This window comes from Apteryx rowi, unplaced genomic scaffold (assembly GCF_003343035.1).
Source record: "Apteryx rowi isolate R43461 unplaced genomic scaffold, aptRow1 scaffold_3, whole genome shotgun sequence".
Lineage (NCBI taxonomy): Eukaryota > Metazoa > Chordata > Aves > Apterygiformes > Apterygidae > Apteryx > Apteryx rowi.
The window spans coordinates 755141-781015 of record NW_020449418.1 but is presented as its reverse complement, the minus strand read 5'-3'; the positions used below and the strand labels follow the sequence as shown (position 1 = coordinate 781015).

The following is a 25875-nucleotide window of genomic DNA, read 5'->3' as shown; positions in this document are numbered from 1 at the left end:
ACAGGTGCTGTCAGTGCAACAGATATCAGGCAAGGTCATTTCATTTTAGTGATAATTCGTTTAGATATGCTGCCACCTTTAGACAAAAGACTCTGGACAGCTAGCTTTCTAAGTCCTCAGCATAAAAGAATAATAAATTATTATTAACATTATAAAGTATACAAGTAAAGAAAAGTCTGAAATAGTAGCCTTCGTCCCCTGATAGGCTGTTCCATGGATCCCATAATTATAAAACTATAAATTATAAAAATATATATTTGAGACAGGAGTGGTATAAGACATGAATGAGGGAGACTCCATGGTTTGGAGAACTCATTCAGAAGAAACACTTTTCATTGTAGGGGACTCTAGACCATGTGCGAAGCAGTTTGTGAAATGAGAAAGAAGCTGATCCAGACATCTGCATATATGCAATATTTTATTTTATCTCTGTATTTCTTAGCTGGGAGTCATAGGGATGAGTGCTTTGATAAATGCTTGCAATGTGGTGTGTATGTGTTTGTTTCGCTAACATGTCCTCAAAGATGCAACTTGTCAGTCCTCAAACACCTGGAAGGCCTTAGAGTACCCCAGGACTAGAGTCGTAAGAAGCAAATAGAATAGGAAAGGATTCATCATTGTCCCTTTACTTTATCTTCTTACAGTGAAGAGAATAGCAGTTCTTTTGCCTTTGTGATGGGTTTACAGCATTGCTTCAAGTGCAGACTTTCCAGGGAAAAGAGAATCTTCCATCAGTAGGACTTCAAGGAAAGATCTGTAGTGAAATCTTGAACTAATCGAAGTAGAAGATTCCTGACTTCATAGGTACAGGATTTATGGTTTGTAGGAGAATCTCTGTTTCTTTGACTATAATTTCTTAGACAAATAAACATGTTACTGCATGTCAGCTGGGGTATTCTTCACCACTGGCAAATATGAAACAGTTAAAGATAGTTTAGTCTCTTCCATTACTACAGGCTGAACAACTAATGCAACTGTCTAGTTAATGTGAGATACACTATTCAGATCTTTTGAGTCCTGAATTACTTAATCTTAGCACACATATTTGTAAAAATCGGAAGAGCAGTCCTTCCACAACACTAATTTCTACTTCAGAATTTCTACTCTAGACTTACTGTTGTGAAACCCTTGCAGGGTATTTCAGTGAAGGGCTCTGTATGATCATTCAAATGAATTGAGGGTCATTTCTGTTTCAGGATAACAGCAAAACCTTGGGTTATGTAAGCTTTAAGAAATCTTATATTAGGTTAAAATATGGACATTGTCAAGTTCAACTTTTCTTCTCTCTGCCTGGCTAACTCAGCTCTATTTCAGTATATTGTAAAATAGCCTGAGTCATTGTTATTAATTTATTATCACTTTTTGTTTGTTTTAAAATATGTTCCAGCAATAGAACTTACTGACAGCAAATTGTAGTTGACTAGGCACTTGACATAAAGGGTATTATTGACATAAAATGGAAGAGCAAACGGAGGTCAACAGTGCAACAATGCACATTAGCAAAGTAGATGCAATAGCACGCAAGATGTTAAGGGAAAGTTGAAAAATATGTGTGTCAAGGAATATGAAGATACACTGGTAGAGAATTAAAACCTATGTATTTGATTTCTCTTGAAATGTTATGAGTAAATAAAAATGCTTTGGTCTGTTATCCCCTTAACAAAATGCCATAGCTGTCAGAATAATTTTGGAAGAATGACAAGCTATGCAGAATGTGGCCAGAAAATTCACGATAGCACAAAAACCTCACAATTTTCTCATCAATGAAATCATAATTGTAGAATTCTACCCTACTCTTGTAGAGCAGAAATGGTACTGCTCCTGTACAGGTTTATGAAAATATGGCTAGACAGAGTATAAAATGTTAGAACTTTTCATGACATTAGGAATGGCTAATGGAAGAAAAGATGAAGGGGGGTGTTTATTAAAATGAACAAGAGACTAAATGGTGGAAAGAGAAAAATGAAATTCATCTAGGGAAGACAATGTAGAACTGCATCATGCAAATATGTCATTATCCTCATGTTCATTATAAGGGATTGCCTACCACAATATATGTCCTGTGAAGATCAAGTACAGATGATATGCATGATCATTGGTTTTCAAATAAGGAGAACAAGTAGGCTGTCAAATAGTATTTGCTACAGCTTCCTGGGTTTCTTTACATGATAAATCAATTAGTAGGAAAGGAGTGTCAAAAAGTTTGTGTCTGACATGCCTCAAAAAGTTGAAATAGGTTCTGTATTAAGCTAATCATCTGACAAAGCAAATGAGGAAGAAGTTTATTCAGTTCATGCATTTTAGTTAGCAGTACATTTTTTCCATGGCCAAGAGAGTCATGAATTAATGATAACACAGCCATATCCAGTTCCTGTTTTGGAGAAGAAAAGTAATGCTAGGAAAATAGAATATTACTTTTAATGTTCGGTATCTGTTTGAGGTGGAAATTAAGTGTTCCAGGTCACTTTCCGAAAGAAGTCAGTGAGCTCTGCCCCTGTGGTCGACATTCTGTCTCCGGCCCAAAGAATAAATCTTGTGTGAAGAGTAGGTGATTCCTTTGAGGCAGAGAAAGCCAGCCTTCAGGGCCCCATTTTTCCTCCCTCTGTTATTTCCATTTGCTTAACTTAACCACACAGATTATTCTTTTATATGCTTAGCTGCCCGCCCTACAACCTAAACATTGGAAGTAGGGCAAAAACCCTGGTTCTATTTCTTCTCCTGTTTGTCAGTCTGTACTTTCTTCCCTAATAAGAGTTGAGATATTTGCTCTTCTCTGTTTTAAAGACTGTGTAGGCTAAATTAGGCAATATTACATCTGTGTAATCGCATTTGTAAATATTTGAAATTTAATATTTGTCAATGTTTTTTGCTGATTTGGCACTTAATTCTCAGCATGAGTAAAAAGCAGTGAGAATGTTATTAAGTCAGCAGATTTTACTTTAAGTACACTTGATGGGTTTTTAAATTAACAGGTGCTTGTGTTGCATCTTATTTTCAAAGCTGTAATGTAAAAACATTCTATTGTCCATTGTGCAAGTATGGTGCTTAAGCATACCATATTTTTTACATTACAAACATCTGTTGCAATTAATTACTTTAAAATACATGAGACTGCACACTGAAGCATACAAAATACATCATTCCTGTTCAGTATGAAGTGCAGTCTTGCTGAAAGTGCTCTGGGTTCATTTTCTATAAGAGAAATTTTCTATTTTAGTCCTCAGAACTAACATGTTAAAATTTTCTGAGGAACAGCAAAGAATATCAAAAAAGTTGAAACATCTCAACTTGAATTTGTATTGTGTATTTTATACAAATCAGGGTGAGTCAAGCAACGTGGGTTGTGACATTTGAACTATAGATTTAATGTTTCTTAAGCAAAGTTCAACTAAATAGGAAGGAAAAAATTTTGAAAATGTTGAGATATTAAATGGGCACCTATATATTTAAGTATGTTTGTAGCCAATTTACAAAATGCTTGTTCTGTCTCCTTGTAGTGTCTGATCAACCAGAGGTTGCTTCTTTAATTGCTGAGGTCTGTGTCTGGATTACTGAAGAGCTGGGATAAAAACTCTGCTAATAACCCAACTAGAAGTTATTGTGTGAAAACATGCATTAAAATTTGCATGACCCCAGACCTAAATTTGTATGAAAATTTGAGCATATACATGCACAAAGGTATACACAATTTTTAAAATAATATTTATATTTTTGCCATGTTGAGAGTATTTTCATGCACATTGATTCATTTTAGAAATAAAAGTCATTTTTTTCTCTATTTCTAAAAGGAATCAAAGTACATTATTTATAAGGATTATACAGTAAACATTACAGGAGCAGGACTGAAAATAACATTAAAATTTGACTTCTTTCACTAATTGCGTGACAAGAAACATCCCTGCTTGGTAATAACATATGAGCTCAAACAATAATTTAATGTTGTTTCTTAGAAGTGCCATTTCAGTTGGCAGAACAGGCAAATCAGAGCTCTCTTCAGTGTGCATAGACTGTGTGACTAAGGAAAAAAATGAGAATCAAGTTAGAGAGCATTGATGCTAATATATTGCAAAATTATGTTGCATAATAGAGTTATAGTATTGAATGTTAGAGTTATGAAGCAGATGAAGCATCTAGATCATTATGAAGAAAATTTCCTGTAGGGATAAATTTGAATGTCTTCTATATTGTCATGAGATATTTCCTCTTGGTTTTGTTTGTACTTTTCTCTCTTCCAATTTTCTTACCTTTGAAGACTATTACAAGGATGACAAAAATTGTCCATTGTGACAAAACAAAAGGCCATTTACTGTTTTTCATAAAAACTAAAAAACACCTATATTTTTGACTTAACACAATGCCAATGATATGAGTTTAAAAATGCTCCATAATAGGAAATATCTAGAACATTTTTCTAAAATTGATTAAAAAAAACCTGTTAAATGAGGCACCTACCTATTTTTATTGTTGTTGTTTTTACTAATATTTTGTTCAAAATGCTCCGGTTCTTTGGTTTCCAAACTCTATTTAATAGGCCATGCTGTTGTCTAACCGTGTATATGGTCTGCAGCTGTTCATGGAACCTCATCAATAGTGTAGTGTTTTCAATTAAAAGTTTGGTGAGAAATCTATGAAAACAATTGAGATCTGGCTGTGGCTTGTGGTTTAAAATTTCTAGGTAGGAACATCGTCTTAGACTGTTTAACAGAACCCAGGTAATCATAAATGTTACTCAATTTTTAGATCTTGGCAGTAAGTCTATGATAACATTGACATATCTGCATTTTTACTTCTAAGACAAAGTGAGATGATTGTCACCTAACTTTAGCTTTTTAAAACTTAAGTGTCCAGCCTTAATTAGTCTTCTAAGTCTTTCTATAGTCAGTAGAGAGAATCAAAGGTAACCCATCCTACCTGTTGTTAATATCTGTCTTAGAAAGCGATCGCTTGTCTTCAGAAAATTTCTTTGTTCGGTGTAGAGTGAGCCTAGACTATTAGTTTAGACTAGACATTTAACATTTAGCTGAACTGAAGTTTAACACAGTACAGATTTTTCTGTGTATGGCTTTTCCTTACAATCAAAATTAACTAATTATTAGGCCTTTCCAAAAAGCAGCCTTAGCATTAGGCCTTTCATAAGGGAAAAGATTTCTGTAAAAAAAGTTTGCTTACCAAATTTGGTGATTATGACTCTTATCCCTGTGTCTTTTTGTAGTCCTTACAGCCTAGCACATTTTTTTTTTAAGTACACAAAATAAGCACTGATTTGTTGCTGTATGATTTTTAAAACTTTGAGCTTGCATGAAATTCATTCTCACATACTCTGTCTTTACATGGAAAAAGAGGTTTATAAATAGCAGTTGTTGAAGGATTTTGAGATTCATTCCACTGTCATGTTTAGCCAAAATGCAAGTTTTGCTAGTTGATAGTAAAGACCTCACAGTAAATGACTTTTTGTTTTGTCACAATGGGCAAATAATGTTGGACACCAACACACTTCAATGTAACAAGGAAAATGAGACAGTGGTAAATGAGATACAGTGAGCAGAGGAATGAATCAGGCACTGCTATGAAAGTTCAGAAATAATTATCCTGGTTGAAAATAGGTCCGGTGGTAACGCCTAACTTCCATACAATGCAAGCAGGATTTATTTTGGTCACAAATGAATATGATTTATAGCATTTGATAGTGGAACTTGGTTTCAAAAGCTGCATTTTTGCGAATAGAGATGAATACAAATAGTACTGTACTCAACAAACTCCCGTAAGAACTACAGAACAATAGCTGTAAAGAGCAGGAGAGAGAGACAAACTGCCTGTACAATGAAGAGGTGAGAGTATAACTTTTAGAACCATCGTGAATAGAGTTCTCTAAATAGAAAAGTGTGGGAAGACTGACTTGTGGGGCTGATGCTACAATCATGAGGGAGATTCCTACTCTAACTTTAAAAGTGGTTTCAGGAAGTTAAAGTAGAACAGCTCTATTTTGTGTGTGTGTGTGTGGGGGGGGGCTTCCCTCAGGAAAAAAAAAGGTTCTATTCCCAAGATCAGTTACTGTAATTCAGTCATACAGATTTATCATGAAAATGTACCAACTCTGGCACATAACAGTCTCAGTATGCCTTTTACTGTAATAAAAATATTGAAATAATATTACTGGTGGAAATGAATGTGAAATAATATTACTGGTTGAATACAGTTTCCTAACTGTGGTCTCAAAATTCTTACTAATATGTACATATTTATACATAAGACCATCTATTTATTCAGTGAACGAAGAGGCTTTTCACCTTTCTACCCTTCTTTTGGCCATTAAACATTTTAATTTTCTATTATATGAGTAGCAGTCTTATTAGTGTAAGAAATCTTTCTTCAAGTTTAATGACCACCCATCGTCAGTGCAAGTTGAGCATAAGAAATCCCTTTCAGTACGGGCATGCTGACATTTTTTGGTGTCCATTAGCTTAGTTTTCAATTTAATTTAATTGTGATTATTAGTTATCCCCCCCCCCCCAAATGTGGATAAAACACTTCAGTTGTTCTTTAGATAGAGATCATGTGAGATCATGTGATCCTCACTTCACATCATCCTCACCATATAAAACATGGTGGTAGTTAGGCTGTAAATAGGAGCTGGGCTATATTGCTAGTGGGTCTGGTAGCACATTAACTTTAACTTTTGGGGCAAAATATTGAACATGCTTTTCAGAGAGGAATTTTATGGGTATATGAAAAGCTTTAGCCATGTGGTTCAGTTTTAGAAATGTGTAATAAGAAATTATGAGACAGGATCCATTGGAGAATGGCTAGTGGCTAAAGATTTGTATGTGTATGTTTGTTCTTGCTCCCTGTCTGGCAACTGGGATTCATTCTTTCCTTTCTGCTAGGAGAGAAGTAATCAGCTGGATACTCTATGGGAAAGATCTGGGAGAAGGAAGAAGCCAGCTCAGAAGTAGAGCAATTCTCTGCAATTTACTCCAGTGTGATTCTTGGTCATAATTAGACCCCGCTTAGTGAAGTATGCTATTTAGGCAGTGGCTGCCAGTAAAGTGGAAGTACTGAGGTTGCTGACACAATCTCTTTTGATTTGCTTCTGTATTAGGATGTGTTTATACAATTATACAATTTTTAATAACATGACTACATATTGTTTCCCAAGGATCTTTCCCTCTGCAATGCACAGAATGGATCTGTTTGGGGAGATGAATTAGTGATCCTGTAATGAAGAGGTGAATGTTTTCTTCCTGTTTGTTGCAGAAGTTGGAAGAATTGGAATGAATGAGGGAATGAGCTGCAAAATAAGAATGAACATGTGCAGTGCTATATAATTCCAAGTATTCTGAAAAATCAAACCCTAGGTATTTCAAATTGGCTATCCATGATTAATGGGTGTTTTTGTCCTTGGTCTCTTTGTTTCATTTCCTCTTCTATAAAATGGGACTAATAAAGCCTCTTCATCTCACAGTAATGTTGTAACAAATTCATTAACTTTTCTGAAGAACTCAGAAAATGATAGTGATGAATACTATAGAAAGCCCCATTAGAAATTAATTCTGTCTTTAGAAAGAGTTTGTGTAGCATGTAGTAAATGAGGCATAGGTCCAACACTGAATACTGAATGTAAAACAGTGTTGAATAGCTGCCCATTAAGTGAGCACTCACCCAGATATAATTCACAGGCAACCTTGATTGTAGTGCTTCATTTTACAGCCTTAATATTCCTCTTTAACATACCTTTTTGTATATAACATTGCTAATTTATACTACACTTCTGTTAGAAGTTTTTTTTTTTTAATAATAACCAGTAAAACTATATTCTTAGAGGATTGTGGTGGCATTCAGAAATAATGAAGTAGAATTTCAAATCTCTGAGGACTTCTGTTTAGGCTCTGTTCTATTGGGGACATTCTGGGTTTCTGGAAAACATTTAAAAGATTTTTTTTTTTTTTTAATACAAAAGCTCAACTATGAGAATAGGTGTGTTCCTTGTTGGATGTGTGCACAAAACTCCCTTTAACCATATTAAAAGGCATGTGCTTTCATTAAAGAAAGAAAAAAGTTTCTTGAAAATTCACAGCAATGCTAGAATTAAACTGTTGCTTTGAAATTTATTTTCTCATTTAATTAAATGGCTTTCTTCAACTAATTATTGCTGTGTTCTCACATGTGCTCATTACTGACATCTGGAATTGATTTGAATGACTCTTTTAACTGTGAAAGCGTCAAGGTTTTTGAAAAATTCAAAATAGATATATGAAAAGACTCAGTGACTGTAAGTCCTTGTTATATTTAACCATTGATGTTGTTGGGATGGTATTATTGTCTTATGTCCAAACGTTCTTTTTCTACTTTATTCAATGATTTGTTAGTACAAAATGCAGTAACAGGCCTGGGAACAGAAACCAGACTGTAGGACTCCCCTTTCCCTGCTGAGTGCATACGCCAATTGACTTCCTCTTGTCTCTTTCTGACTGTGTGAAAATTGAATTCTTTTTTTCTTCTTGGTCTGAATCCTTCCGGTGCTTCTCCCTTACCTAAGTAAGGTGACAGAGACACGTGCCCTGACAGGCAAAAATAGGAGTTTGTTTTGCTACCATCAAAAAGAAGAAAGCATGCAACATGTTTTCCTGGTGGGTCCTCTAAAGAGGAGGCTATGACCACAGTGCTATGGCTCCTGAAGTTTGTGCTGAACTCTGTAGTGGATATGTGTAGGGTACACTGGACTGGCTCTTGGGGAGACTTAGACTCAAGCATACGTAGTCTCTGGATTCAAAATACACTGTGTATCAGGGGAATTAAGACCTGAACTCCTGGTTCTTTCAGTTTGCATAGGAGTTTTTTAGGTCCTCAGGAACTTTTTGGTGAAAATGTAGACATATAAAAATTCAAGGGGTTTATAGATTACAGTCTAGTATGTAGCTGTTTAAATTCTGTCTGGCTTCCCTTTGAGTCATCTTTGTCCTGTATCAGATATCGGTTGAACGTCTGGGCTGCATATCTGATCCATGCAATGTACTCAACACTGCAGTCATTTGTACCAGCCGAAATAGGAAGGGGCTATTGCTATTCTCATGTGATATTGTTTCACATTTGCTTTCCCGTGCTATTGCATTGGTGTAGGGAAACTCTGTGCATTAGTTTTTTGAAGAATATTTATTTAAAATATATTAAGTGAAAAAATGTGAGCACGCAGGATACCAAGAGCAGAAACAAAATGAAATGAAATGCTGCATATTAAGAATTTACTGAAACAATCTAAAATGAAGAGAAAACATTCTACTGCATAATATTTCCAATAGATTGGAGATATGTAGAAGAACAAGTAATTGTTAAAGAATTGGTGTTTCATGTAAACTCTTTTTCAGTCAACTTTTTCAAAATAGGAGTGCAAAACACATTCTTTAACATTGATATCTGTCATTAAAATTTTTTCCACAGTTAAAACATATGCAGTGCTCAAAATAGTTCACTGCCGAGTCTCTTTAGAAAATCATTATAGCTAATTAACACTTTGTGAATGAAAAAACGTGTTGAGAATTAAATTTAGATTGAGGAAATGTGTTTTGAACAAAGGTGGGATTCATAGTCTAGATAAAGGTTGTTTTCATTTTTATGTTTAATTTTTCAAATGCAAAATCGTAGAAAGTGACTATTAAAAAGATAAGGGTGTGTTTTCTTTACTTCCACTTATAAGTAAAACTGATTCAAGAGTTGCAGTATAAATGCAGCAGATTTCTTAATTTCGGTATATCTGTGATCCCCTTTTTTCCCCAATTGAAGCAATCTGTTCTTATGAGTGTGTCTTTACAAACAGAACCACTTTTGAAAAATCTCATGTATGTAAAGGATAAAAATGCTTACTGATGGCTTGATCAAGGTTTACAGTAGAAAGAAAAGTACATGGAGTAAAATGCCAGGCATCTGTAAATTCCTGACTGTAAATATATATATTAACAAGATATGTTGAATATACTTTAAATGAATGTTTAGCTATTTATTCATTCAACTATTCAGAATTGGTTACACTTTTATGATTAAATTTTACTTGAAATTTTGTATTTATTGACAGGATATGCTCTCCAGACTGAGTAGGACTATGAATTGGGAAATATGGTGTGATGTACTGTATACCTTCTTAGTCTGTTTATGCGCAGTTACAATTATTAGCATACATTCAGTTTTACAATTCTGTTCGGGATGAGGCTTGGCAGTGGAAAGGGAAGCTTTTGCTCTGCATGCTGCAGTCTGGAGAGGGCGAACCTTCTGGAGGAGCCGGAGACAATTCAGCCCAGAGAGCTGCTGAATACCTGTGCAGGGAGTCTCCTGCGATGTAGGGTGAAACAGGCGGAAAGAGGGAGGAAAGAGCGTGAGACAGACACAGTAGTGGATGTGGCAGAGACTTCTTTACAGCCCCTCTTTAATTTCTATTCTCATTTTGAATTTCCTCTTTTTTAAGTTGATTCTTCTAATTTATTCTCATAAAGCCTAGCTTTAATGTTTAAAAGCCTTCCAGGTATTTGAGGTGTTCAATACAAGAAATAGGTCTAGGCAAATCCTCCTCAAAGCTAACTAGGAGTATCCTCACTCTGAAAATAAACCTTCCTTTCAGGCTGTGAGAGAAAAAAAACCTTTTCATGGTACTTTCGCAGTCCACAGCAAGATGGCAAAGAGTGCTTGCTCAGTATCAGCTCTTTCATTTGCAGCGTTGAATCATACACCTGCATTAGGCAATGCTCTCTGCTGCGTTCAAATCATATTCACTCTAGGTAACTTCCCTGTACTCATCTGTGCAGAGATGCGTAGTTCTGCTTTGCGCTTCCTCTCTGTGGCCGCAATAAATCTGATGATTCTTCTCAGGTTTCTCTGGAAGTAAAACTTCATAATTTGTGTTTACTAGTGCTAAGAACTGTGTTCTTTCTGAGGGGTTTAATGAAGTTCTCTTCCCATTTTGTAGGCCTGGCTTGGCATAAGTTATAGGTCCTGTGGCATCTTTGAAGAATCAGGGCAAATACAGTGTTTAGGTGTCAGAACTCCTCTTGAATAAAACAAGCTGTATTGTTCAAGGCTGTTTGAGTACTACAGAGGAGATAATGTCTGCCATGTAGGATAGCTAACTATCATAGATAATGTTAATGTGGTGATTAATATAACCAACTGTTTTGTTTTTCATGGTTTGTTGTTTCTATTATTTTGTAGGTAAATCCCAGGAAAAAAAAAGGGGGCATTTGTTCTGAATTGTTACAGATAGTGAAGTTAAAAGGCCTAGTTTAGTATCTTTTATCATTAGAAGAGGCTTCCCTGCACTCCTTGTTTGTGAAAAACAAGTTTCTTTTTCCTTGGCTTTTATCAAGTAAAACGTAAACTAAATGAGAGTAGCCCAGCATTTGTGCAGTTGCTAACCCTAGTGATCAGACATACAGCTAAAGGACAAATTTTCAACTTTACGTTTTAGTAGATGATGAGAAATCAAATACTGAAATAACAGAAATATGTATGTAACAGATAAATAAAAAGGGGAAAAAGTAGTTTTTTTTAAGACTAAGTAACTTCAAAGTTTTTTAAACTTGTGTGCACAAAAGCTGTTCTTTCATATGGTTGGGAGATAGAATTCCTTTGTCTGTTCCCAGTTTTGCCTTATTGTGTGATCTTAAGCATGTACAACTGCTGGTCTTCACTGGCGTTCTGCATCTCTGCGACGGTAAGATGGATGACTATTAGAGGATGACTATGGCATTTTAAAATGATCATTTTCTCTATATTCTTAGCAAATCAACAATACCTTGTCCTGTCTAAATTAGTGCATCTTGTGTGTAGTAGCCTCGGCAGTAGCCAGAATTTTCTCAGGGCTGCATGCTGTGATGCTAATCCACCGCACATTTACAATAATTTTTTTTGCAAAGATTCCTGCTAAAGCAGCTGTTTGTATTTCATGGGTCCTAAACTGACCAGATCAGGACACTTCAGTACATCTATACATTTTTCCTAGCCTTTTGGGCATGCTAATCATGATTTTTAAAGAAATTATTAATCCCTTTAATAGGGATTAAACTCTACATGCTGTCTTTTGCTGTCCTGCTGCCTTTAACTGTACTTGTACATGACGATCATACTGTTAAATATGCAGATAGGGCATACTTTACTAATAGAGTCAAAGAGACTGTATTAATAATTTTCGCATAGTTATAGAAGTTTAGAGTAATATCAGTAAATAAATTGTTATTTTAAATTGGATATTTATTGATCTTTCACCTTCATAAGCTTGCAGATACATGATCAAAACTCATTATCTAAGAAATCTGTTGGATTCACTTGTTCTTACTTATTTGAATAATGAAACTGTGGTGGCTAATAATGGAGAAAGTGGACTTTTTAGTTTCCAAGGTAGTGGTAGTTCCTTTCATGTAGCCCTTTTATTTCTGTGGTTTCTTGCCACACTCAGTGTAAAAAGCACCATTTTATTTAATTATTAAGACAATACAGTGGGCTGTATTCATGCTTCATTGACAGGTAAGCTTTTTTTCTCCTGCTAGATTAGGCTTCTCATAGGTTATAATAAAGAATGTATTTTTTCAGGAGATGTGCTGCTGCAGAGAAGGTGATTGTCAGCAATAAGTAGTCTACTGAGTCCAACAGAAGGCTGACATAGCTTTTTCCTGCTTTGACTTAATCTTGCACTGTTTTTGTTTACTAATTTTTTGTGTTTATGACCACATATTTTTTATTTGTAACACTCTGATCACATGGTGTTGGTGACTAGCAGAATGTCATTAAAAGAGGGATTAAAATGGGGCTTCGAAATTAGTTAGGACATAGAGTCAAAGATGACATGGGTGCAACTATATTTTAATACATGCAAAATAATAATCTGCACCCCTTACAGTATGTAAGGCACCTCCTTATTTCCCATTATAAAGAAATACCAGAATCTTTTGGTCCCTTTAAGAACCATTTTGGTCAAAGAGGTGGAAGACTTGGAGTGCTAGAGCCGAAGATACCTGCCTCTGTGCAGCGTGCTCAAACCCACCCACCCACCTTTGGTTCCTAACAGACCATTGCACAAGGATTGTTGATCTCCTGTCACAATTTATATCTCTGAGGGCTTTGCTGATTCTAGGCTATCTGCCTGCTGGGATTCTCCGTGGGCCCTCTTTGAATTGCAACAAACTTCAACAACGGTCATCACTGGTGACTGGATTTTTTTCTCACATTATGGAGGTGGTGGAAACTTGGTTCACACTGATAATCCCAGCCTCCCAGAAAAGTTCCTTTTTCAGTAATTACTACTGCTATGACCCAGCTGAGGCTCACTCCGATCCCTCCAACTTCAGGAACACAATGGGTTGGCTCAAAACCTGTGTCTTCCTACTTGTCCCAATCAACTTATGCTCCTTCCAGAAAAGGGTGAGCATGGTCTGAGGATGGAGTCTCTGCACCTCGGCCAGCTTTAGTTGCCCCTCGCAGGAGCGCTGCTAGTGTTCAGTGACATAAATGGTGTGAATAGGAGCTGCTTGACAGACTTCATTCCCTTAAGAGTCAAGAGATTGAAAGCAAAATTTGTAGAACAAACGACATTTGGAAATGTCATCTTTCTGAAGTCAGTGCTAAACTGCTGCTTGTTTCTTTTGTATGAGAAATCTATATCATTTGCCACTTAGAAAATGTCTTAGAATTCTGGCTGTTTGGAAAGGATGTGCTTGGTAGGCAAATAATTTCTGTTTAAAATTCCACTGTGCCACTTTAGCAATGTTAGTTTCTATAGTGTCAGACCTTCATACAATATTATTTTACAGTAGATACAACTTTGTATTTTTTTTCAAAACTTTAAAACCCAGCAATACTAAAGTGTATCATAGCAATATAGCTAAGTAAAACATTTATATAAGCCAGTAAAATATTTTACAGTAATCTTAAAACATTTAAATGCATTTTGAACAGAATTTTTGAATAATTATTTCATCATAAAAATTAAGGAACTGAAAATGCTCCAAGTACAATTGATACAGTATTTTGGGATAATTACTTAAAGAAGAATGACTAGTTCAATTTATGTATAATAGCTGATCTGTGATAGAATCTGTTTATTAAATTAGTTATTTTTCTTCATTTTTTTCTTATTGCTTGAAGATATTGTATAGTGACAAATACTTACACAGTGAAATGCATATGAACGGCTCTAACTTTAGGTTACCTTACGCTTTTTAAATTGAAAGTAAACATTAAATTTTTAGGTGCTCACATGAGATTTTTATTAATATGTATGCACTTGAATCTGTTTGTTTTTTCACTTTCTGTTTTGCCCACAGACAGCCTTTTGATAGATTACCAGTTTACCTTCAGCTTATTACAAGAGGATGATCGCCATCACACTGCTATAAACTTTATAGCAAATCCAGAACAGGTAAGAAAATGTGATTAATTTTAGACAAGTTTTGGAGAGCCATGATCAAGATTTGCATTGTATTTTTAAGGTGTGTCAAGTGTCTATAATATATTAGAGCCATTACAAATCTTTTTGGAAACATTGGAAAGTATTCCAATGCATCCAGTGAGAAAACACTTTTTCTTAAATTTCTAAATAGTATGTGTACCAACAAATATCCCTAAAATATATCAGCTGGTTTATTTTATTGATGTTCCCATGAATAATAAATTTTAGTATCTTATGGAGATGAATTGAAGGAGAATAACCTTCACTTAAGAAATCTTTATTACCAGAATGAGAAAGGTCATTTTGAATTTTAATTAAAAGGTATCCTTATGCAATGTATTTTCTCTTTTAATTTTATAAGCAAGTTATTTCATTATTTGAATCACAATCTGAAAAGATAACTTATATAGTTATATACTTATTTGTGCCCAGCCCTTATGGAAGCAAAAGAGAGGGTTGCTTTTGGCTTCTGTAGACCAGATTATTACAGTTTCTATTTGTGGTTCAGTCAAAAAAAGGAAGAGGATTAAAAGGCTGTATTCAGTTATGTGCACTACAGCTATATTTAATACGTTCTGATATACTTTGTTAACTTTGATTTATTTTTCCTTTTTTATCCAGTCAAATAAAAATTTGGATATATCAATCAATGCATCAAACAACTTTAACCTCAATATTACATGGTCTATTGGTTCTACAGGTAAGGTCACATTTTGGTATGATGTTCTTTTCCTATATGATCTCATGATCCATCAAGCTATTTTCACATGATTATCTCTTTGTTGCTCATTTTGATAATAAAATGTATTCCTTTGCCATTATTGTTATGCCATTATTAATTATATTATTTAAACCTCAGATGATAATTTGCAATCAGAACAAAGCTTCATTAATATGTTAACTTTCTCTCCTATTCAATTAAAATTACTTTGGTAGGAAAACCTTGTACTCTATTAAAATTTTTAAAATGACAGCATTATGAAATGCTGTGATTTTAATTAAGATAAATTGCTTTCTTAACTACTGGAGAGGCTGAGATTTTACTTTCTTTGTTTCAGTGTTCAAGCTAAAAATTTAATTATTAACCTTAACATTGATATCAAACAATGAAGTTCTTCTGTGTTTGCTGATAAAAGGAGCTGCTTATCTATTTTTCTCCAACTTTGAACCCCATTACTCTTTTTTGTTTTAATAAAAAGGAAGAAAAGCTCTATTTAGAAAGTTTCTCTGAATGGGTTCTGTTGACTTTCTGAAGATACATCCAAGGAGAAGCATGATGCTTAAAATGAAACTGTACTAAAAAAAAAATCCCATGTTTTTAAAAAGAAGGTTGTCTTACAGAAACGTCTATTTAAGCATTTTACCATACCATAGTTAGCAAATTCTGTTTGTTTAAAATAAGCACTGTCATCAACACATTTGCAAAAAATGATGCATGTTTATTAGTAGGTATGGTATTCAAGCTTTCAAGAACAGTTAAAACACTGTAGCAGTAATCTAAGATGTAGACAAATTCACTTTCCATGCTTTATTAATCTATGATTTTTTACTGAAATGGAATGTAAATTACTAGAGGAAACTGTATTAGCTGTTTAGCTAACTGGGAAAAATTTGCTATAAAATTCCTGTAACTTCCATCAATTTTATGATTTATTCGTAATCTTTTGAAACCAGAGTAAGAGTTTTTGTAAAATCTCTATATGTATATGAAATATATCTGATGTACCATGGAAACCATAATAAATGGATATTAAGGCTGTAGAATAAAGAATGCAAAAATAATTTCAGAATCTAAATTTCTCATGCAAATTTACTTTGGCATCTTTTGTGACTATTAATATTAATCATAAATGTGTATATATATGTGTGTGTGTATACGTATATTTTTAGCTGGAACAATATCTGGAGAAGAGATTCCTGTTGTTTCTAAGACTAATATTAAGGAATACAGAGATAGCTTTTCCTGTGAAAAATTTAACTTTCGGAGCAACCCGAACATCACTTTCTATGTCTACGTCAGCAATTTTTCCTGGCCAATTAAAATACAGGTTAGTATGACCATTTAACCATTTTGTTTTGTTTTGTAACCATCCTGAAGATGTTGACATTTTAGCTGTATACTGAAATGAAAGTTTTCACTCAAACAGAAAGTATACAAATAGCTATTATTTGTATGGTATATTTTTTGTGTATAAATGTTATATTATGGTGCTTATATTTTTGTCAGTTGGGGCTGTTGAATTCCTTTCTAAATGAATCAGACTTTTGATCCTCAATTTTATATCTGAAGTTAAAATTATTGAACATATATGTATACTCGTATATTATGTATATCTATGTATAGACACATATATAGATATTTGTATGTAATTTTTTGTTAATCTTCAGCTTTCTTAGTCTCTGCTTTTCTTAAAGGTTGAATGTCTATCATACTGCAGTATCACAAACTTCAGAGCTAACACTGGGTGTGTTTGGTTAGAATTTATATTCTTCTTTGACTTCATTGGAATCAATTTCACTAAGCATTTTCTGGAGTAGGTGAGATACTGCACAGTGGCAGATTCAGCAAAATCAGTGCAGTGATGTGTTATGTTTTTGCCAGAAGGTTCAGTAATATTCATAGCTACCAACAGTATAGCTGCATTTGTAAGTACTGTGTGTCCTGCACTAATCAGGAGCACTTTATGTTGATGAAAGGCTTTTGGCTATAGCTTTTTTAAAGAATTAATTCTTAAAAATTAAATTGTTAAAATAGCTTTCATAATCCCTTGCGATTTGCTCAGGAAGCCAGAGCAAGCTCAAAATACTTATTAGTGCTCTAAAGCCAGAAATCAAACAGGAACATGGTAATTGTGATTACAAATATTCTGCACATTTCCAAGTGGGGGAAAAAAACCCTTTTACCTTGACTGTAAAATATAGAGTCCGTTTCATATATTTATATATGATAAATCTGTCTGCTGAGGAACCTCCTCATTCAGGAGCCTGGATTAAAACAGTCCTCTTCAGTCTCTAAAGCAACCTGGCGGAGAAGTATTATCCCTATGTTGTATTAGATAAAGCTATCCTTTTCTTGGTCATACATGAATGTTATCTATGAATACAAGTGTCACACAGTTTCCAAACATGAATTTATGGAACTTTTTAACTTTCATGCGTCTGTTATTTTATATAAAACTCCTCAAGGTTAACTTCTTTTTTTCACTCTTCACTTGAACAATGCTTTTCCACCCACCAATCCCACTTTCTAAGGATAGAACAACTTCAATTGCCAAATGATCTTCCTAAACTATCCCTGAAGCAATTTAAGTTGTAAATGCATTACACACTCCTTTCTCCTTTCACCTTTAAGATCAGAAGATGCCTATATCATCACCATAAGACAAATGTTATTGAGATACATACCTGTGATGTGCAACTCTGTCAGATGTTTACAGTTTGCAACTCCTTACTGTACTGTTTCCAATGCAGCATAACACCTTAATGGCAAACATTTTTAATGCTTGATGACAGGAATCCTTGAACAATGGTTAGATTCTTTTTTTTTTTTTTTTAAATCAGGCCTTTGATTCATTCTTATCTGCCACAGTTGTGCAGATTTTTTATATTTACTTTTGAGAGGTATGGAAATTCATCAGTCTAGACTGTTGTGTCTCAGAGATGATGGTGCTTGCGTATTGCATTCCTTTCTTGTCCTGTTAATTTTTCATAAAATCTTCTTCCATCTGGAAATGAAGTGACTTCCTATTTTACACACAGGAAAATGGGATGCTAAGGTCCAATTCTGGAAACCGAGTTTCAGGATGGTAATATTGTCTTCTGTATTTTCCTTCTGAAGTCCACAAGTTTGCTATTTAGCTCTCAACTTTTTCATGCAGTGATTCATTCTACTCCAACCAAATATCTGACATTCACATTACCTATATAAAGTTCTCACATTGGATGCATTGACAATACATAAGATCTTCAAATGATAAATGGAGTAGGGAACTTTTCAGAGAAAACAAGTAGTCTATTTTTTATGCTAACTTTATGATTCTGAACATAAAAGAGATTTTAAAAGGCCCTCCTGGGACTCAAAGAGAGGGAAGTCATGGTTGGTCCCTATCCAAATGTTACAGTTTCCAAGGGCATCCCTAAGTGGGCTCACTGTTCTAATGTCTATGATCTTCTACAACTATGTATCTTAGAATACCATATTTAGTCTTCATAATCAGCAAAGGTGGTTGAAATCAGTCTATTATCATATCAAAGAGCTTCCAGATAAAGGATGATAATCCTTAAAAAAATCATGTTATTGTTAAGCTGATGAAAGGACTCTTCTGGAGATTCAAGTTACTGATGGCAGAGTAGTGTTCCGGTTCAGAGTGAGGAACTCTTTTAGATGGTCCCTGAACATTCTCTAGACTATTCTAAAATTAAATTTCCAGAATTAGCCACCTTTGCCTTTCTGTGGTGATTAGACGGTTAGCTCTGTATTCTAATGCAAAGTTTTTGATGCCACAAGAAGCTGGCCTATGCATAAATTCTCAGACACTGAACTATTTGCACTGTAGTCCTTTCCAGTACTGTGGTCACACTATGCTGGTCAGATCATGCTGGTTAAAAAACAGCAATATTTTATATCAACTTGCCACTAGGATTCATTTAATCCTGTTAAAGCTCAGGAAATTACTGCTTCCTTGGGAGGTGTCCTATTCTTAGGAATAAGTAAGATAGCAACATTGAATCTGATACGTGCCTTTACACAATACTTTAGTAAAGGACTATAATATATTCATTTCAGCAGATGTCTTACATTATTCAAATACATTCTGAGTACCAGTCTCCTATCTTCACATTATTCATTGCGACTTATCAAGAATAGAATATATGATGAATGAGTTCCTGAGGAAGCCGAAATAGTTACTTCACTACCCTTGTAACTGATATTTCAAGTTGTGTTGTTCATATGTACTTCACCACTCTCCTTTTATGCCTGCTGTTATGCTGGAACTAGAGCTAAGATTACTCATGTCTTTCACTGGGAAGTTTTGAGTTTGGGTGCTGCAGTTACTGATCATTACCATTTCCTTTTCTATGGTAGAAGGTTTTACAGTTCTCATTATAGAAGACATTTCATTTTTCTGTCAAAGTCATCTATATTACCTCCATTTTTGCATCTGGTTGTCTTCAGGATTTTCACATGCACAAGAAAAAGCCTACATCCCAGCGAGTGATTGTTTATTTGGATCAATGGCTCACAGTTGCTTCCTCAAGTACTTTTATTATGCATGCTTCCTATTTAGCAAGTTTGAATACTATTTTTCTAAATCATAATAAATCCCTGGTAGTTCTTACATAACATATCCTCTTTTGAAATTCAGTCTTTCTTGACTTTGAAAAAAAGGATATGTGATGGGTGCATCCACATGGCAACTTCCTGAAAACATGTAACTCTTCATCAGCAACTACCCAGTGACCTGTCACTCAGAATACAAATTGTTCAGCACTGGGTAGCACAGACTTACTTGCCAAACACAGAAAGCAGAAGCAAATTTTAACCGTTCCAGGTGAAGTCCTGCTCTCTTCATAAAATTGTACTCTAGATTCACATTACTCAGTGCCCCTCTTCCGTTCGTAATGGATACATCAGGCACACAGCTGGGTGCTCAATCAGGAGGAGGTCTCTGGAACTCTCATGGGAAAACATTACATTTGAATTTCCTGATACTAAAAGCATTTTATTTAGCTATAAGATCTTTTCTTCTTTCACATCAAAGGAGAAGTAGATCAGGTCACTGCGGACAGTATGACTGTGATGTTTCATGCCAGCAAGTAGGATGGATCCTCCTAACTTTGGTTTTGCAAGAAAGCAGTTGATTCATGCGATTCATGTTTTTTGAATGGCATTTATCCCATGGCAATACACATAATCACACAGCTAAGACAGATAATGTCTAGCAGATCAAATAAGCAGAAATACACCATAATTGCATGAGTGGTCATTAAAAATGATGGTGCTCTATGGCATCTTCAACTTACAACAGTTTCTACAAGTAGGTCTGTTTAATAGGTGTAGCATGAACAGCTACCAGGTTTTCACAGAAGCAGGCAGTAGCTATACACTGACACACACATGTATTGGATATTTTTTTTGTTGAATTATGGGAAGAGTTTATGCTACATTTTTTCTTCACTTGCTGTAATGGAGAAGTTGATTGGAAGGTAAGGATGAATACAGACAGCGTAAGCTTAGCTGTCTCAGACTTCTGTAGGTAACAGTATTTTGTGCATCTTTCGTGGGTTTGAGAGGAAATCTGTGTAAGGTGTCTTTGTTATTACAGGACCTAATGCCCAAGTAAGGACAGGATTTATCATCCAGATTCACTGTTCCTGCATTTAGCTGACTGAGTTCTCGGACTAACAGGTCTTTTGACAGTCCCCACCTTTTAAATGTATCTTGTTTTATACCTCTGTTAAAAAGGATTCCATCTGAAAATGCTTGAACAGGCTAAATTTCTGAATGGAATACATGGCAAAGCCCCATCACTTGTTTCTACTCATTTTTATTATATTTTGAGAGTAGGTGTAATTCAGATTCCACTGGTAATGGGATTTGGAGGCTGTAATATTTATTGAAAAGCAGTAACTCAACTGCAAGCAGCACCTCAAATAATGGTCAGTGGTCCCTGAAGTAGTAAGTAATCATAAAGCTTGGACTCCTGGCAGCTATGCAAATATTAATAACAAAAGTAACAACACGGTCTTCAGTCTCAGAAAACTAATTTTATGGCGAGGAATTTCTATCATTGAGACAGTAACAGATGTTTTTCCTTCTTTTCATCATTTGTGACCATATTCTGCAAAGCAGCAAATGTATATGTAACACAAACAAAGAACTTTAAAACACCGTCCTGATTATCCAGTTGATGTCCTCTGTCCCTAAGGACAGCAATAACATTCCTGCCTCCTGATCAGCTGCCTTCGTGCACCTGTACCTCTTTATAACTGTCAGACTTGTAAGTCTGATCTGAAGTTGAGTCTTAGCAGCCAAATTTTCTCCCAATTTTAGAGCAGGATCTGTTGCCTTTGTGCAGGAAATATCATCACAATTATAGTTCAGTAGTTTCCTACCTGTCCTGTCAGAGATTGTCAGCTGTCAGTTATTAGCTTGAATAGCTCAGCTGTGTCTAAGAATGATTCACACAGTTAATACAGGAAAAAAATAGTATAAAAAGTAGGAGATAATAACTATTCTACTAGTCTTTTCCTCTCTAGAGGAAACAAAAGCTTCAGAAATGTCTGTGTTTTAATTGGGAAGGTCAGTTTAAATTATGATTCTCAACCAACCTCAACAGCAAAGCAGTCCCTGGCAAAATCAGGTTGTATTTAAAAAAAAAGAATTAATTTTTCATCATGAAATAGTTCATCCCTTACATGTTTCCATAGCATAGAATAATTACTGTTACAATGAAGTTAGGTATGATGTTAGTATACATTTAGAATGCTCAAATGTGTTGGAAAGAAATGAATTTAATTATTCTTAAAGAAACCTGCTGCATTATGCTTTAATATGCTTTTGTAGCATATTCTTTGGTTCTGTTTTGTGTGTTTTCTTTTCTGAATAAAACTATCTTCGGTACCCTGTATTAGTTTCTATGCCAGAATAAAAGAATGAAATATGTTTACATTATATTTGTGTATAGCAAAGAGGACTGTTTATGTGTAATGCTTAAACAATCAAAACAACTTCATATATAAATTTTCAAGTTTTTTTTTTTTAGAGAGGTAACCAGTATTCTTTCAGCTTACTGGCTTCTGTTTCAGAATTGATTTTCTTTCCCTTGTTAATAGCCTGCCTGTAGCAACTGAAGAAGGAATTTAATGTAAGTCAGGAAGCACATCTACCCTTGTAATAAAGTTTACTAAGTGTGGCATACTCTTATTTCAGCTTTCTTTGCTTTGGAATTCATTTTGAATTTTTAACATTCATAAATGACATATACTGTTGTAAAAACTCCAAGAAGTAAAAGTTGTCGGTAACTGCCATTAGAATTTACAACAGTAACACAAACCTATTTACTAAATAAACAAAGAAAGATCAGAAATTTTAAGACCTTTCAGATTTTTTTAAGGTCATGATTTTGGTATTTTTTGCTTGGAAAGTATGTATATATCCACATGTAGCTGTGCTTGTACAGAACCTCCTCCTGTCAGTGATTGCATGCCTAAATCTAATCACTATGATTTACAGTGAATGGTTGACTTTCTAAGTGCCTTAATGGTTTTCATAGAGGCTCCTGAGTAAATGCATATAGCTATGTGCAAAGACAGTATAATTCTTGAAACACTGAACAGGAATTGATGGTGAAGTGGATACATTAGCTTCCAAAGTGACTTTGATGTTTTCTTACAGTAAATATAAAATCCATCTCACAATGAGGTTTAAAAGTAGGATATAAAGAACAAAAATCTAGGAAATCCACCAAACCACTACTTAGATACCGTTCTATAAGGAGCAGAGAATTCTTTTGGAGAACAGGAAAAGAGCGTGGCTTCTGTGCAGTAAGGATGGGTTAGAGTTTAAAGATGACTGACATATAGCCTAAAATGTCAGTGTATACTTACCTTCAGTTTTCAATAAGGATGATGGTATTGATCACAGTGTAAAGTCAGGACTGATAATAATAATGAATGTATGCTTATGAAAATTACTGTCAACAGAGTTGGAAGCAAAATTCAAGGAGCTTAACGTACTCAGATTATGCACCAGATAATATACATCCTAGAATCTGAAGGAAGTGACATGTGAAATTGCAGGGCCAAAAGCAGGAGGATGGGACCATGAGACTGGAGAAAAGCAAATGGAAGGTCTTTATCTGAAAATAGAGAAGACGTGATTCAGGTCACAACATGCTTAGTAGTACACTAAGTGCTTTGGAAGAGATTTTGAAAGAAAATATGATTATAGTATTTAATATTTTGTCAGGTATTTGCTTTGACTGTATGCAAGAAGCTGAACAGTAAGGGATTTAACTGATGAATTGAAGTGGATAAGGATGAAAGGACAATAGGAAAACATTGTGAAGGGAAAGACTGCTGGAGAAATTCTCAAAAATTAGTCTTGGGGCTGAACTTGTTTAATATATTTATTGATGACCTTAAGACAAATTATTGTAATTTAATAGTGGAGTTTACCACTTACATAAAGTTAACAGGCATCACCTGTTAGAAAAAAATATTGGAATTCCATTAAAAAAGACTTGGATGAACTTAAAAATGGGAATTACAGAAATTGGTTGAAATTCCATTGTATAGAGGAAAAACGTTACCCCATTAGAGGACTACTAACAGAAACTTGAGTTGGAAGCAATTGAAGAGAAGGACTTGTATGTGCTAGTCAATCACAGGGTAACTGTGAGCTCCCAGGATGATACAGCCTTAAAAAAGGCAGATGTAATTGTAAAAATGTATGATTTTAGGAAGTTTGAAAATACCAGAATTATTAGTGTTGTTTTATAAGTCCTGGGAAATGCTTCCGCTGGACTACATCACACAGTTTTGAACAACTTATTTTAGGAGAACTGAACTTACACTAGGTGCATTGCAAAGACAGACTGTTGGCCTAATCAGGTAAATAGAGGACCTACCTTATAAGAGGAGGTTGGCTTGTTTACATGAGCAAAACGAAGACCAAGAGAGTGTATGACTGCTCTTTCTCAAGCTGAATGACAAAATAAAAAATAAATATAAAATAGTTATGACTAAATTTAGACTAGAAATTGAAAGATAATTCTCAAACCTTAAAACAATGAAGTTCTAGACAGTCTCCTAGTGGAAGTACTACAGAGAAAAACTGATCTCTTTTGTGCCAGACCCTGATACGTTTGCATAAGTTGCTGACATACTTGGATGCCACTGACACCGATGCTTTATAGGCCACCAACATTTTGCCCAAAGCAACCCTTTACTAGACTAAGCATAATGTGAAAAGGGGCAGTGGGTGAAGATATGGCAGAAAGACCAATTTTAGGTCTTTACAGGCAGCTTTACATGTCTGTGGAAACTGTCATTTAGGGCCCTTATTGAGTGCCATTGAAATGAATATGAATTTTGTTTGTTTTCATTAGTGTATTTCCCCAGAATGTCTGTCATTGTACAAATAAAATAGAAAAAAGAACAAGTAAATCATGGTCTCTGCCATGAAGAACTAACATTGTTTTAAGTGTGTCATGAATGACAATAAAAGCAAAATAAAAGACCAGGGCAGATGAACATGGAGCTAAAAATAAAAAAAGATTTCAGTAACAGATGACATGACTGCTCATGATACATGTGCACTTTGATATTCTGCCAAAGTGACTCATCTAATTACCTTTTTGGGCATGACAGAATACAAGCTTTAGTTTGTATTATAGAAAACAGTCAGAAATCAGATTTATATTTGATGTATGATTGTTTCTTATAGCTGATTAAAATACATGAAAAGATGTTTTTGTCATTTCTCAGTACAAAAGTAAATAGAGTTTTTGCTTCAGAGTTAGAAATGTTGTTAGAAAAGCAACTCCATGAAGTGAAGGGATGCAAAATGATATCAAAACTGAAATAAATGGGACAACAGCATGGAGTTAAAGATTTGCCTCTTGGGATTTCCTTTCAGTACTAGGTTCTTAAACTGAACTTCATTCTATTTTTCAACACATTAGGTACCACTATTAAAAATTATATGTCTTAGGTGCGTTATTACAGGTATATCTGTTAAAACAGTACTTAATGCATTGAATAAAGGAGATGAAAAGTATTATCCAAATGTGGACTGTTACAGTAATTATGATTACCTTTTTCTTTCTGATACAATCAAATATAATACCAGAAACTTACCAGTTCTTGCTTTGGAAAATTAACCCTCTTTACTCTCTGTAATTTATTTCCTTGTAGTTCCAAGACCAGTTGTGTCAAGAAAAAAACATAAGGTTGTAATATTCCGCAAAAACTTAAACAATGTGCTCAAATCAAATATAGTGTTTTCAAAATGAATCACAAGAATCTCCAAATGTATAGCTAAAATTAGATGGTGTTTTCTGATGATTCGATTATACCTATATTTCTTCAACACAATGATAAAGCTTTTAAAATTTGTCTTAAAATATATTGGAGCAATGGTGCTAACCATATTTTGCCAACTCCTGTACTACTCCAGTAAATGTAAATGTATATTTCATTACCTATATATTTCATTGTATTATTTCAACCTAGTAAGGAGGGCTTTAAACTAGGAAAGATGGGGGAAGGGGAGAGTTATAGTGACAGAGTAGTTGGCAAAAGACAGCTCAAGTCGGGATGCCTCCAGCAGGTGMATGCAGCCAGGGAAGTGCGCATGGGATGTGGCTATGGAGGATCCTCTTTTACCCCTCCTGGGAAACCTACATGCTCGATCACCTCTCTGAAATGCCTGTACACCAACGCAC

At 34.8% G+C, this 25875-nt stretch overlaps 1 protein-coding gene across 2 annotated transcripts in view; it reads left to right on the top strand.

Annotated features, from left to right (window-relative positions):
* ATRNL1 (attractin like 1) overlaps positions 1-25875 on the top strand; it is a 568892-nt gene that overhangs the window by 233689 nt on the left and 309328 nt on the right. For both annotated transcript variants that reach the window (XM_026069767.1, XM_026069766.1), the window contains exons 22-24: positions 14301-14395; positions 15047-15125; positions 16316-16473. In XM_026069767.1, coding sequence (XP_025925552.1) covers positions 14301-14395; positions 15047-15125; positions 16316-16473 — 332 coding nt within the window. The remainder of the gene's footprint in view (positions 1-14300; positions 14396-15046; positions 15126-16315; positions 16474-25875) is intronic.